The 14,680-nt window shown below is 44.5% G+C and overlaps 2 protein-coding genes across 2 annotated transcripts in view; one reads left to right on the top strand and one right to left on the bottom strand.

Moving 5' to 3' along the window:
• Window positions 1-860: 860 nt before the first annotated feature.
• Window positions 861-5,845, bottom strand: LOC128898603 (uncharacterized). Its single transcript, XM_054173794.1, has 5 exons — window positions 5,837-5,845; window positions 5,228-5,422; window positions 4,483-4,898; window positions 3,489-3,605; window positions 861-966 (listed from the first exon to the last, which is right to left on the bottom strand). The coding sequence occupies exons 1-5, from the start codon at window positions 5,843-5,845 to the stop codon at window positions 861-863; spliced, it is 843 nt and encodes a 280-aa protein (XP_054029769.1).
• Window positions 4,387-14,680, top strand: part of PLXNB2 (plexin B2) — a 257,964-nt gene continuing 247,670 nt past the window's right edge. The window contains exons 1-2 of the mRNA XM_054173886.1: window positions 4,387-4,506; window positions 14,067-14,169. The gene's annotated coding sequence lies outside the window, so the exon portion shown is untranslated. The remainder of the gene's footprint in view (window positions 4,507-14,066; window positions 14,170-14,680) is intronic.

Here is a 14,680-nt window from a genome sequence, read left to right on the forward strand (position 1 = left end):
TTTGGTGCAAAGGGCATAAAAGTCAGGATGTGCGCAGTGACATTTCACAAATCTAATAATAACACCTCAGATTTATCTGGCACTTTTCATCCAGAAAAAGTAGATTCCAGGGTGATTTATGGACTGTAAAAATATAAATATGTATATTTGGGTCATTTCAGTCCCTAGCAGAAGATGATAAGGTGCCCTGTCACAGAATTACAGAATTGTTTAGGTTGGGAAAGACCTTTAACATCATCAGGACCAAAGACATCCAATGGAGGGTGAAAAAGTCTTGTAGAGCTCTTGGTTATATCTTAATGACTCAACCCATTCAGGTAGTGTCTTTCTTCTTGTGCTTTTTGCATTCCTGTTATTGATATAAATTTCCTACAAAGGATGGTGGTAGCAGCAGTGCTAGGGTCCAATGAATTTCAGCTACCTGTAAGGCAGATCTTTTCTCCTTTCTTCTCCCTCTCCCCCCTTCAGAATGGAGCTGAGACACAGGACATCTTCAGACAGGATGTACAAAGGTTGCTCATACATGTGGGATCACAGAAGAGTTGAAACTTTCTGTGCACATAAAGTGTAATTTTAATAATTTTAAAGGATTTGAGGTTCTTTTTTAGCTGTTTGGGCTGCTCTCAGGTTATCTCCATGACCACAGGGCAGAACCTTCTTTCCTAAAACCTGACAATCTATCATGTGGCTACTTATCTGCCCATCAGCCCTCATAAAAAGGTCAGAACACATTGTCTAGTTGCAAACAAATGAATTAAAGAGGTAGAAGCCTCAAAGATAATTAAGTTCCTAGGGGGTTGTGAGTATCAGTGACTGGAGACTAAAATTAGTTTTCCAACAGATGCAGGAGGATCTGGCTGTTAAGGGCTGTGGCTGGCAGCAGCCAGTTGTCCTGGCAGTGCAGGCAGCCATGCTGTGCAGACAGCATGCGTGCCACTCTGGACCAGCAACCGTTGCTGCAGTCTCCTGCAATGAGAAGAAATGTCACATTGGACACAAAAGAGAAGCAAGACATGAGGTTATAGCAATGAGTGAGTCAGAGGTGAAGCCACAGGAAACCTGGATTCATTAGTCCCGTTGCTCCTGGAACAAGGTGTTTTTAATAATGACAGCTGGAAGTTCAGCTCTTTTTTACAGGCCTCAGTGGTCTTAGTGGTAGGACACTGCATATTGCTGTGCCTCAGATAAAGCTGAGAATTGACAGCACAAGGAAGGGAAGCAGGAGAGAGGCACAGACATTGCATCAAGTGTGAAAGATAGTAACAGGCAGAGGAAAAAAACAGAGGGACACATGTAACAATGAACAGGTGACAACATGGCAACAATGTGAGGAGAGATAGAGGGAGTGCAGATGGAGGAAATAAATAGAAAATTGAAATCTGGACTAGAGTCCTATTCACACACAGTCCCATTATCTATTTGTGTCCTCACACTGGAGAGGGAAAGAACAAGGCTTTCCTCCCTGTGAACCACAGGCTGTGTGTGTGCGAGTGCACGCCAGCAGTGAAGATCCCCAACAGTCTGGGAATCACTCAGTCCTTTACTAGTTGCTCTTTTCTAAGCATTTCTTCATTTAGGATTTGACAAGACCTTTTTTTTTTTTTTTTTTTTTTTTGTGGGTGGTGAAAAGGGAGGGAATAATCCTTGAGCTGTTAATAGCAATTTTCGATGTGCAACTGTTTATCTGAGTTCACTGGGAAGATATCTCCCTGTATCACATACTTCTCCACGGGGGTGAAGGATGATGTGCTGGTTTCAAGACAAGGGCAGGCCGATGGGAGGCAGAACAGCATCTTGTGAACACTTTGCACCTTTGCAAGCCATCTGAGTGCTGAATTCAGCACTGACTTGGTAACAAAGTGCTGAAGCACACATTTGTGCCCCAGCTGGCAGAATCATGGGCCAATGTGCTGTGCTGCTGCTTTAGTGCATCCACATGTGCCTGGCAGAACAGCAACTTAAGAAGGCTTTGCAGAGAAGACAGCTGTCCTGGGATGGGATGCTGTGTGTCCACTCTGAGCTCTAGTTTAGCTTCATAATCCCTGTCACACTCAGCAAGGTCAAATACACAGCAGGTAACTGTATGGATTGGATGAGGATTCAGCTTAGCTGCATTTCGCCAGCTCTTCTTTTGAATTAAACTGTCACCATTGCTCTGGCTCTGTGTGTGGTGTGTGTGCACTGGCAGTCTTTTGTGGTGTGTGTGCAAGTTTTTTGTTGTGGTGGTGTTTTTTAGAAAAGAAAAGAAAATAAAAGAAAAGAAAAGAAAAGAAAAAGGCTGTTATGAGGTCAGAGCAACAGGAGGTGGAGGAAACTGTTCCAGCCATAGGGAACTGAGTGGTGTGCTGGGAGTCTTAGGTTTAGCCTGGGGACAGCCACCATGAGACAGCAGAAGTATAACACAGCCCTGGCCACGACGGAGCAGGTGTGTACCCACACCTGGGGCTTCCCCTGCTTCACTAGGGCAAGCAGTTCAACAGGTTTGGAGCAGGCAGGGTTGGGGAGCAAGTGGCAAAGCCCCCAGCAAAAGTCCCTGGAGCAGAGTGTGCTGGGAGGCAGGGATTCATGGGCCAGAGCACAGGGATAACTGCCTGGCTGGTAATTCCAGGGCATTCTGCCAGAAGTTTGGGCACAACCTGGCCAGAAGCCCAGACAGTGAAAAAGCAGCCTGGAAAGTGAAGTCTTACCAAGCCCATTAGCAGCCTGTGAATTTCTCTGTCCTAGATTCCTTTCAGGACTTGCACAGTTTTCCAAGGCAAGTCCCATCTTCCTCCTCTTCAGATTTCCTTTCTCTATTCCAGCAAGCAAAGAAGTATAGAGGGGGGATCCAGATCTTCTGAAACGTCCCACAACTGCGCCAGAACCATTCTTTCTCATCTTACAGTGACTCAGCCCAGTCAGGTAAAAAACAGGAAGGAGGAAAACAAACAAGGTCAAGGGCCTCCTGGTGGATGTTAGCAAAAAAAAAAACCAAACTGGGCCAGACTGGTGAGACCCAGCCAGGACAGTGCGCTACCTGAGCACAGCCCCAGAGGGAAGAAAACCACAAAACATGGTATTATGTTTGAAAGCTCCCAACCTATTGCTAAGACTCAGTGTCACTTACCACAGTCAAGGTCTGAAAGCCAGTTTTAACATCTCCTCCAACTGCCTCTCACTTTTTCTGCTTGTGTAGATTTTGGAGATGTTTTTATTTGGTATCTGTTACTGCTCTGAAATGCAATGTTAATTTTTCAGCAACTTCCAGAGTGCCATTTAAGAAGAATGGCTTTCAGACCAGCTCTCCTCTGTTGTTTCAGAGCAAAGCCCAGTACACACAACATTTAATGAAGCTGTACTCTAAGTGCCAAAGTGTTAATTAACTACTCCTTGCAACATTGCTGCTTTACATTTCACTGATGGAACACTACTTACAAAGTCTAAACAACTTGCCCAAAGTTTACCGGAGCCAATCTTCTAGTTCTTTTAACAGATCATCCCTACATTACTTATAGTTGAGACAAATTTGATGTCTGAACGTGGACAGAATCAAGATGCTAAAGCAAACGTGATGTGCTTTACGCACAGGTGGGAAATGTGCTCTGCATTCACTCATGTTAGTGTTTCTGGGAAAACAAAACAAAGCAAAGCAAAACAAAACAAAACAGTAAATTTGCTCATGGGCTTTTTAGTGGAGCACTTACAGAAAGTTTACCTGAAAGGGATAAATCTTAGTGTACTTCAAGTTCACTAGAAATGCTGCCATTGATCTATTTTGGCCCCACAACAACAGGACAGAGTGTCCAAGTGGCAAACTGTGGGAGCCCAGGAGTCTCTGCTCAGAGGATCAGGGGTGGAAATTACGCTGTTCCATACATATTCAGGAACATCCCCAAAACACCACCGGAATACGCCAGCTACCCCAAGAAACAGCAAGGCGACCCTTCCCCGTGGTGCCGCCTGCCCTGGAGCGCTCTGCGGAGCCTCATCAGCGGCCGCGGGCAGAGGCCGCCCTGGCAGTGCCTGCTGCTGCCGTTCCCCGCTGTTCACTCCCGAAGGCCGCGGGGCTGCACTCCCCGCCGTGGAGCGCCCGCAGGCGCCTGGGGATTCGCCGCCCCTGGCCGGGATTCTGTCCCCAGTGGTACCCGGCGCACCCTCAACTCAGGGCTCCCCACGAGGCCCCGCTCCGCCGCGCCGGCTCTGCCTGGCTGGCGGGCAAAACAAAGCAGAGATAGGGAAAGGAAACGGGAGAGAAAGTGCAGCGCCTGCCTTCTCCCAGCCCTCCGCTTGAATCTCCCTGAATGAGACAGCGCTGCAAGCAGATCCTGACCGGGGGCAGGGGGTGGAGAGAGGTGGAAAGAGGAGGAGAAGGAGGAGGAGGACGGGGGGGAGGGAGAGAGGGAGGGAGGGAGGGAGAGAGAAGGAGGGAGGGACGAATGAACGGGAGCCTCTCTCCTTCCCTGGGCTGTTTTTTTTCAGTTTCCTGTCTCGCATTGTGCTTACAGCGGATATGTGCTGCGCCTACAGGTGTGTCCCCTCCTCGCAGCTTTTCCCCGGCTCCCCGGCATAGGTTCGGGCTGTCGGGGGACGGCGGCGGATCGCGACCGTGATGTGACGATTAATTTCTTTCGAGGCGGTTTCTCTCTTTCTGCTTTTCCCTCCCTCGCTCCCTGCTGCTTTTCTCCTTCCTTTCGGAGGTGGCCACAGCCGCTGCCTCCTTCGCGCTGACTCCGGCTGCTGTGGCGGCGGCGGGGCCCTCCGGGAGCATGGGCGGCCGCCGGGGGCTGCCGTAGCGCCTCTGACCAGCCGGCCGTCGCCCGTGCCCGGCTCCTGGGCGCCGCCGCTCCCGTTCGGGCAACTCGGACGGTCCGAGCCCACGGGGCTCCCTGCCGCCGGCGCCTGCACCTGTTGAAGGTAAACTAGCCCCCACTCCTGCGCGCCTCGGGATGGGGCTGGGGGGAAGCGGATTTCGCGGCAGGGTTGCCCCTCGTTTGCCCTCGGCTCGGGAGAGGCTGAATCGTGGACATAGCAACTTCCCTATTCCTCGGCTGCGGCCCGCGGGGCAGGGCGGTGGGGGCCGGGGCAGAGGGGGGCTGCCTCAGCACCACCCGCGTCCCAGATGGTTTTGGTTAGGGTTCTCCCAGGCTGCAACTCTGGACTTTGAGCCCTTTCCCAAGCCGCTGTGTAGGGCCGAGGGGAGGCGTGGGGCGGCGGCTCCTCTCGCCCGGCAGCCAGGGAGCGCCGGTGCCCGGCGGAGCTCTCTCCGTTCTCTGCCGCTGGAGCGCAGCTCTGCTCGGCGGGGGCTGGTTACTCTTCCCGGGAGTTTCGCAATCCTCTTGGCGCTGCTGGGGCCAGCAGCCCCGGTGTCGCGGCTCGTCCTGGCCCTGCGCCGGCCCTGCGCTCCGCCTTTAGACCGCCCGCTCGGGAGCTCGTTTGGGTTTTCCTGTAAATGCGTTCTGCTTCTTTGCAGAGGCAGCTTTAAACTTTCTTTCCAAACAGATAATTAGATACACTGCGCTTTACTCGTGTTTCATGCTGGCGAATGAAAGTGCGAGGCTGGAAAGGCTTGTGAGTCAAGGCATAGTTATTTGGGAGCTGCAGAATACTTCTGCCTTGCTTGTGTAGCTGGGCTGTACCTGTGACTTGGGACTGTGCCTTCTCCGAGACTGCGTCAGTCTCAGTGATACCCGGAGGCAGAAGGGATCAGTAACGATTTGGATCCCTTCTGGGTTAATCAGACACTCCAGTGAATATACAACAGAGGAAGTGTAAATTTATCGAGTCTCTTAAATCTCAGACAAAATAGCATTGTCTTTGTTGTCTGTGAATTACAACACTAGGATCCCGTTCCTATTACCGAGCTCATCCTCGAATGATAACTTGATTGTGAGGGAACTTGATGCTTTTATAACTAAGACTGGTACCTTGAATGTGATGGTTAGCTTATTGAACACCAGAGGGAACTCTGAATAGGTGATTCATTCGGGGGAAATATATACTTATTTCACTGCTTATGTTCTCATTACAATGGAATCTAGAAGGAAGCAAGGGTTGGTAACTAATAAGCTGCTGGTATGTACCTAGGATTGGCTTTGGCTTGCTTTACAGGTCTTTTCCTGAAGATGTCAGCCCCAAAGCTGGGCTGAAAAATATCTCTTTTTTGCTTTTCTTTTCCAAAGCTTGAAATGTACAAGTGGCCTCACGGGAAAAGGGCTGTGTACCGTCCTGTAGGCAAATCAGCTGGGCGACCTGCTTGCTGTGAGCAAGAGAGTGAGATTTCATAGGTATTTTGGGATGGTACTTAATGCCCAGACTGCCTCTTGGGTTGTGAGATGGATCTAGCATGCTTGGGCACAAGGACTGCCACCTGCGATGGAAAAGCTAGAACAGAGCATGCTTCCAGCTAAAAGAAAAGGGAGGAAGTCTACTTCCAAGCCTTGTGTGGCTTCTTCTCCTTGCCTTGAATACTTGTGGGTCTCAAGCCCTGGTGGGAACCTAGGCTGTTTGTACATGAAGTAGAAAAATATCTTTCTTAGAAAATGTTTCTTAAACCAATATAGAAAGTAAATGTGGAGATGCTTGGAAAAGGCGTTTGAATGGTGGCTTCTGATACAAAAAGCTTTTTAAATGATGTGACATAACTGTAAGAAGCTGGGGTCAACCCACCAAAATGTGATGCTGTGTTTTGTAGTAAAATAAGCCCCCCAAACATGTCCTGAAGCTTTGGATACTTGTGGTAGTCAGTTTCAACAGTGTTGATAAACAGACTTATTTGGTGCTCCTGGATTGTTGATGATTTGCAAAGGATAGCACAATAAATACACTTGTGACTGTTGTGCTCCATGACCTAAAGCATCCAGCTGTTCACCCTGTCCCTTTGCCAGAAGTTACTCTACCATTCAGCAATATTTTCTAGTGGACTTTGAATCTGCCAGAGTTTACAGCTGGGCATATGAATGTAAACTGTGTTTCATGGCTGCTCATGTTAGTGTGTAATGCTGTGAAGTCAGGTAGCATGAGCCTCCTCTCCATCTCTGTCCTGGCAGAATGACAAGGCAAACAGCTGGAGTCAGCTAAATTGAGCTGCAGTTGTCAACCAGAGCCCATAAGCAACTAGGTTCTTCTGAAAAGGCAAATGTGACTCCATCAAACTACCTCATATCATATCTCTGTGGGCAACAGTCATGAGGAGGCAGCTGTGTACAAGAAGTTGTTGTGGGACCTTCATGGTTGGGTGGTCACTGCATGTGGGGTTCTGGATTTCAGAAGTGCACCCAATCAACCCTCCTTTTCCTCTCACTCATCCATCCTGGGAATCAGCAAGCGAACAAAGGGTTTCTTCTTTTAGCCAAATATTCTCATTGAGGGCACAGCATTCTTCTGCCTGAATTTTCCTACAGATGTTGTTGGAAGTGGGATAAAGGCTTTATATATCTTTACAAAATTGGGAACTATTTGCCTTGCATGCAGAAGCACCCTAAGAACAAACTAGATTTTGAAGGGAGATCTCTTCATGAATGCCTATTAACAACAAAAAATTCCGGTGACTTGTTGCTAACAGGCTTGGATTCTAGATTGCTTTTGAAAAAGTGGTTTGCACATTTATTTATTTTTATGGAGGTGTGATACTGAGCATTTTGTATTTCTGTAACAGTTGTGATTTGGAACTTTGTGTACACTTTGGTAATTGGACTCAATGATTTTAAAGGGCTTTTCTAACCACAGTGATTCTGTGAAACAATGAATGGAGGTATTTGTGACACTAACACATTCTGAATATTGAATTAAAATTGCAAAATTAAGGCAACTAAAGTTGCCAGCAAACAGTTAATGGCAACATTAACTTCTAGTAAAGTAATTGCTACCGTTCTTTTACTGTCATTTTGTTCTCACTCTTCCAGTCAGACTGTTCGACAGAGATATAATGAATATTCACTAAAATAGCTTGGCATTGTCACTTGTGCAATTCCTCATCAGATCCAATGTGTTGATGAGCTAATGTGCACTTGATTAAATGTACTTGATTTATGCAAACAAAAACTGTAGGTCCTTCTTGAAGTGAAGTTAGCACCTGCACAGCTGTTAGTGAGATGAGAGTCTAAATAATTAAGATGGAATTAAGTAAACAAACAACCCCAGTGTGGAGTTCCTCCTACTTCTTCACCTTTGTCTTTTAGTTCAACTCAGTGGGGGATATTTATTTTGGCTTTTTTTGCAGGCTTTCTCATCCACCACAGGAAATTGTGAAGCTCAGCTTATAATGTGTGCATGGGTCCTCCTCTATTTAAATACTACCATTAGAATAATTCTTTAAAATAAAATCATTATTAGGTATAATACAACCAGGTAACTAGAATTGGAGGAGCATTATTTTAGGACTTTTGTTTAAGTATGACGCTATCTTGGACTTCACATTTTTCTGTTAATCCTTGTTAAGAAAAATAAAACACAGCCTGAGTAAGGGTTTTTGTTTGTTTGTTTCTTTGGTTGGTTTTGCGTTTTTGTTTTGCCTTTTTAACCCCAGTGTTTGGATAGTAAGTGATTTAACCTCCTGCTTTTTGCTCTGTCAAAACTTATGCAGACAAAGTGGAAATAAGGAGTTGAAGATAGCCATTTATCTAACCATCAGTGGCTTAGTGGTAAAAAAACTCTCTAGCTGTCTATAAAACTTCTCAGATCCGGCTACAAAAAGACAATGGAAGATGTGGAGTCCTTGCTCCTGGAGGCTCCAGAGGATGGCTGAGAGAGGGAGAGGGCATGTGCTTGCCTTAGTTTTAGAGCAGTGGGGCAGCCTAGAAAGCTGTTGAGGAGACCTTGTAAAGCTGGGACTTTCTTTAGGCAGATAGTAATGCAGTTATCTTGCTAAAGTCAAGTATTTAACATTTTTTTCCTGTGGAAGTACATAGCTTTTGGATCTCTCAAAGATTCAATTTGGATGGTTGAGGAGTTGACAGTATCCAAAGTGTCTGTGCTTGAAAGACAATTGTTAATGATTATTGAATAAAACTCTCAAAACCAACTTGATCAGACCCTGGTCAATTGCTCAGCCTGAGACTGCTGTAACATGGGGCACTGTTTGTCCCCAGGAATGTGTCAGCAGAGTTGTTGTAACTAGCCACATGCTCACTGGGACACTCAGTTTCTCTTTGGAATTTGGCTTCTGTGAGCCAGCATGGATTGATGATTAGCTCTGCACCCAGCTTCCTGGGCTCAGTAGCCTTGGCACTTGTCAAGAGAGTCAGCTTGGTCCTTTCTGAGGCACTTCTGTCCTTGATTTTAACTTTGTAGTTAGCTTCCAAGTTTCTGCCTTTCTGTATTCCTTTTTTGACATGCTTTCTTCCCTGCCCTAGAGCAAACAGCAGTACCTGGAAACACATGAAATTCATAGTTTATTCAATCTATGTAAGTCTTCTTCAAAAAGTTATCTAATTGAAACCTTATTTCCAGTGTTTCGCTTGCTTTTATTGTTAACTAGCATCCATAATTGAAGGCAGAAAGTGGAGGCAGTCAGTCTTGCCTCTGTGCCTGAAAAGATCATGGAGCAGAGCCTTCTGGAAACTATTCTAAGGCATATGGAAAATAAGAAAGTGATTGGTGACAGTCAACAAGGCTTCACTAAGGGCAAATCGTGCCTTGCAAATTTGGTAGCCTTCTACAATGTGGTTACTGCAGTGGTGGATAAAGGAAGAGCAGCTGACATCATCTGCCTGGACTTGAGCAAAGCATTTGACAGTGTCCTGCACAACATCTGTGTTTGGAGAGGCATGGATTTAGTAGATGGACCACTTGGTGGATAAGGAATTGGCCAGATGATCACACTCAAAAGAGTTGCGGTCAATGGCTTGATGTCCAAGTGGAGAACAGTAACAAGTGGGATTCTTCATAGATTGATACTGGGACCAGTGCTGTTTAACATCTTTATTGGCATCACAGTGGGATTTCGTGTGTTGTCAGCAAGTTTGGTGAGACACCAAGCTGTGTTGTGCAGTCAAGACACTGGAGGAAAGGCCTGTGGAGAGCTTGAGAGTGTTGGTTGACAAGAAATTCAATATGGTGCACCAATATACGTTTGCAAGCCAGAAAATCTATTCTATCCTGGTCTTATCAAAAGGAGGGTAACTGGCAGGTCAAAGGAGGTGACTCTTCCCCTCTTCTCTGCTGTTTTGAGAACCCACCTGGAGTACTGTGTTCATCCTTGTGGCCCTCGGCTTAAGAAGGACATGGAATTGTTAGAATGGGTCACAAAGATGATCATAGGGCTTGACTGCCTCCCTTGTGAGGATAGTCTGAGAGAGCTGGAGTTTGGGTAAGAGAAAGCTCTGGGGAGGCCTTATTAGCAGCTTTGCAGTACCTACTGGGGGCCTACAAGAAAGATGAGGAGGAGCTGTTTAAAAGGGACAAGGTGTAGGATAGGACTTGAAACTGAAAGAGGGTAAACTTAGATAAGGTGTAAGGAAGAATTTCTTCACTGTTAGAGTGGTGAAACACTGGAACAGGTTGCCCAGAGAAGTTGTGGATGCCGCAGCAGGGACTGAAATTAGATGATCTTTAAGGTCCTTTGCAACTCAAACCATTCTATGATTTTGGTAAATTGCGGTGAATGTAGTCTTTATTACTTGACAGTCACAGGTTTGGTGTGTGGGTTTTGGTGGTTTGTTTTTGGTTTTGTGTGGTTTTTTTGTTGTTGTTGTTGTTTTGGTTTGGTTTTTTTTTTTTTTAATGTTGCAGGTGTGTCTTCTTTCTTTTCCACCCCACCCCCTTTCTTTCCTTCCCCCCACTTTCCTTTTTCTTCCCACCCCTTCCCCCCCCCAAGATTTCTCATAACTCAGGCTTAACTTTCTGTTTGTACTACTTGGCTGTGTTTTAAATAAGTAAGAATATCGGGAGTTAACTCCTTGAATCTCTTCCCATAGGGCTCTAGTTTAAGAAGAGATAGTGTCTTTCTGACAGATGTAGTAAGAGTTGTATATAAGGAAAATCTAGCATTTATATTCCTGGTTGCAACACTAGGGAGAGAATTTATAAAGGACTTGTTCTTTAACCAGTGTTTGCTCAGTGGGAAAACAGTAGGAAGAAAGAGGGCATCAAAAATAAAGTACATTCATGTAGTAAGAAGGGTGCAACTGAAATACAAGGTGAGGTCTTCTGTCCTTAATCAGAGCAATTTAATAAGGTTTTGTTTGAACTTAGCCTAGGCATACACAGTGAATAAAGACTTCTTTCCTGAAGATCCATGGCACTTGGAATGGTTAATCATAAGAGGGTATGGCTTACTTCAGCTTGTAATAGTTAGGCCTTCCCCCTGGTTATGCTCATTACAATTGGAAGTCCAAAATATGCAGCTTCTCTCTTAAATACATCAGAAGAATGTTAATTTGCCCAGGTTAAGGATATGTGACCACAGTGTGTGTTACACTTAAGTTCTGTGTTCGCTTAATGAGTATGAGATGAATGAGTATAAACTTGATGTTGAGCCTGTTGAAATGCCATGAAAGCATTAATTTAATCTTTTCTATTTCCAGTCTTGTGGAATTAGTAAGTTAATCTTTAAAAGGTTTTTCTATACAGTTGAGATCCACATCAACATCATCTGTACCTTTTTTCCTTCATGAACTGCCCTGTGTAAACTGGAGTTGGAATTGTGATGCATGCACATCACTCTTCGTGGTATAAGTTACAAACCTAGAAAAGCAACTGAAATGGGTCACTTTTGGGATATTTCTTTTTCCTCCCAATCATGCAAGATGGATGTGGTTTTGTTTGCTCTGTCTTTGAGTACTTTGTTGAAGTTTTTCAAGAGTCAATAACTACAAGGCTGGCTTTGTGACTGGGAATATGTATCTGCTATGTGCTCCAGGTGATGTCTTCTGCCCACCCAGGCTGTTGAGATGTAGACACAAAAAAAGCTTCACTTAGCCTGGCAATCCTGTAGCACTAAGTAGTGGTATGAGTTTACTTATTAGAACACTGGATAAAACTCCAGAGAGATGATGTTTATGTTTATTAACAGATGGCCTCTTCATTTGACATTTAGCTGGGGGAAGATCTGCAAGCATTTCACAGTCCATTGTGCATTTAATTCAGTGTTCAGTAGCATTAATGAAAATGCAGGGCAATAACCTTTGGTCCTTTGGGTGTTTTGTTTGAAGGTTTTGGTTTTTTTTGGTGTGGGGCTGTTTATAGTTTGTTTGGGGGTTTTGTTGGTGCTTTCTTTTTTTTTTTTTTTTTTTTTTCTCTTTTGTTTTTCTTTTTCCTGGGGGGACTGTTGCTCAGACTTTAGGGTCAGAGCAGCTTTAAAGTCCTGCTGTTGTTTGGCCATCTCACTCAGCTATTGTTCATGGGCCTAACAAATGCTCCAGCCAAAGCATATCTTATCCTGAAAATGATGAGAACAAGATAATCCATCTTTAAGAATGTTGCTCCTGTTTGTTTCTAACAGGAGCCTTCTATGCTTTTGACTTGCATCTGTTGGTCCCTTTTAAGTTATCTGGTGGCTATATTAAAGCATTTTTTATTGCTGATCATTTTTATTTTTTTCCTTAAAGATGATCAAGTAAGCTGTCAGTTGTCTGTGGGTTATCAGAAAGACTGAATCTTTAAATATGGTTATACATGATGCCTTTTTAACCATCTAGATGTTAATTGCTTCTGTGGCTCTGCTCTACATCTTCTCTAGTTTTCAACATGTTTTTTTGCACACCATCCATGGAACTGGGCACAGTATTTCAGTGTCAGTCTTTATGTTTGCATACCCCATTCAGTATTTCCATTCACTCTGATGTCTTTGCATCCATGAGCAACATTGTTGTGGATTTAAGACTGAATGTCTTAACCATGGAATTGAAAGTCCTGCAAGTACCAGAGAGCTGCAGGGGGCTGGACACTATAAAGTGTAATCTTTTGTTATTTCATCCTATCATGCCTGCATCTCCCCTATTATAAACAGACATTTCTGTCTGTTTTGCCCCTCTTCCTTCTCTCCTGCTCCCAGCATGGACTGCTATCTCTTGTTTGGTATTTATAGGGGAGTTGAGGCTTTCAACCTTCAGTGGCTTGGCTAATTATTATTGCATCATTCTGGCCTGGGGATAGGGAGCGATGGTGGGTGGACATTGGGGCCTGGGGTTTTGGCCTGGTTGCAGGGGAGGTTTTGAATGATGTTTGCCTAATGAAGTTTTGGTAAAGCCCAGGTTGGAGAGAACTGGGCTAAGGCTGAATATGAATTTGTGTATTTTGTATGTTTTTGTATTGTTGTATATAGTTATGAATAGTATTTTTTTTAAATTTCCAATTCTTTCCAATCCTGTGTGGAGCATTTTCCTTTTACTCCTTTGGGGAGGTGTAAAAGAGCTCCTATCCACTCTAAAACTAAGACACATGTTAGCCCTTTAATAGAACAGAAGCTCTGAACTGAACACTTAGTAGTTGTGAGGCTGTGATGACCTCCACACGTCTTTTGGTTTACTTGCATCTTAAGGTCATGGTGGTCTGATTTGCAAACCTTATCTGCATTTAGGTATCATAGACTGTTTTGGTTGGAACAAGCCCAGCTTGGCAAGTAATTGATTTAACTGTCTGTGATTTCCTTTCTACTTTTGTTTATCGTGCTACTAAACAATGTAGTCTGTTAATTATACCACCAAGAACATGCTTATTTCCAGGTAGCTAGTGAAACAGTAATAGGTAACAGAGCACCATTCTAGTAATTGCAAACTGCAAAAGGAGCAGTGCAGTTGCATGATGAAGTTACTCAGTAATTACAACTCTTTTGTTTGGCCTATATATGCTAACATTTAATTTTTAAAATTCTGTTGATATTTGCTGACTGTTATGACACATCTTGAAGTCTTCAGTTGCTGCATTCAGTGGGAAATCAATAGATTTCACCTTCCTTACTCTTCCCTCTCTTGTAATTACACAGATGAAAACTAGGGATTTTCTGGGATGTCTTGAGATACTAGCTCCAAAAAGATTCCTCATTTGGGATACCCATAAACCCACAGAGCAAGCTGTTTCTCTTTGACTGTGCACATTGTGCAGTCCCTTGTCTTATTGTTCTCTGAGTCATCTTTTTGTGTCTTTCCCAGCAGGAGGAAGTACACATCAAAAGGCACTTCATTCTGGAAGCTATTTGCACAGAAGCTTGAGCCTCAAGAAGTCCCTTTCACTAGCGGTGGTCGTGCTGCTCAGGTGGGCTAAGAACTCATTTGAACCAAGGGTTTGTTTTTTTCAACCTCCTTTTCTTCTTCCAGCATGGTGTCTTACTTGAGGAGGAGGAGGAGGTCATCTTGTAGAGCACTGCAGTGTAGTTGGGTTGGTGCACTGAGACAAGAGATGACTGTGTAGAGTTTCTGTGCTTTGGGCCCAAGCTGAAATATTATGACCTAAAGTTTCATGCAATAATCTGTCATGAAAATGTATTTACTTTATCATTGTCCCAGATACTGTCTGATTTAGTAGCGATTTTTTTACCTCCTGGACCTGTAATGTAAAATGACATTAAGCAAGTTGTGCCTGTGAATCATTTCCAAGGTAACTTAGTTATCAAAACATAGTATCTCAATTGCTCATAGTAACACTTACCACTTCTCTAATTGCACTTCTGCAATCTGTGTTGCTTACGCTGCCTCTGTTCAAATTATTGTGTACAGGTGTACTTGGTAAAGACTTCCAATTTACTTTTCCCAGTTGTAGCAATTAG

The sequence above is a fragment of the Dryobates pubescens genome, chromosome 27 (genome assembly GCF_014839835.1).
Source record: "Dryobates pubescens isolate bDryPub1 chromosome 27, bDryPub1.pri, whole genome shotgun sequence".
NCBI classification, from domain to species: domain Eukaryota; kingdom Metazoa; phylum Chordata; class Aves; order Piciformes; family Picidae; genus Dryobates; species Dryobates pubescens.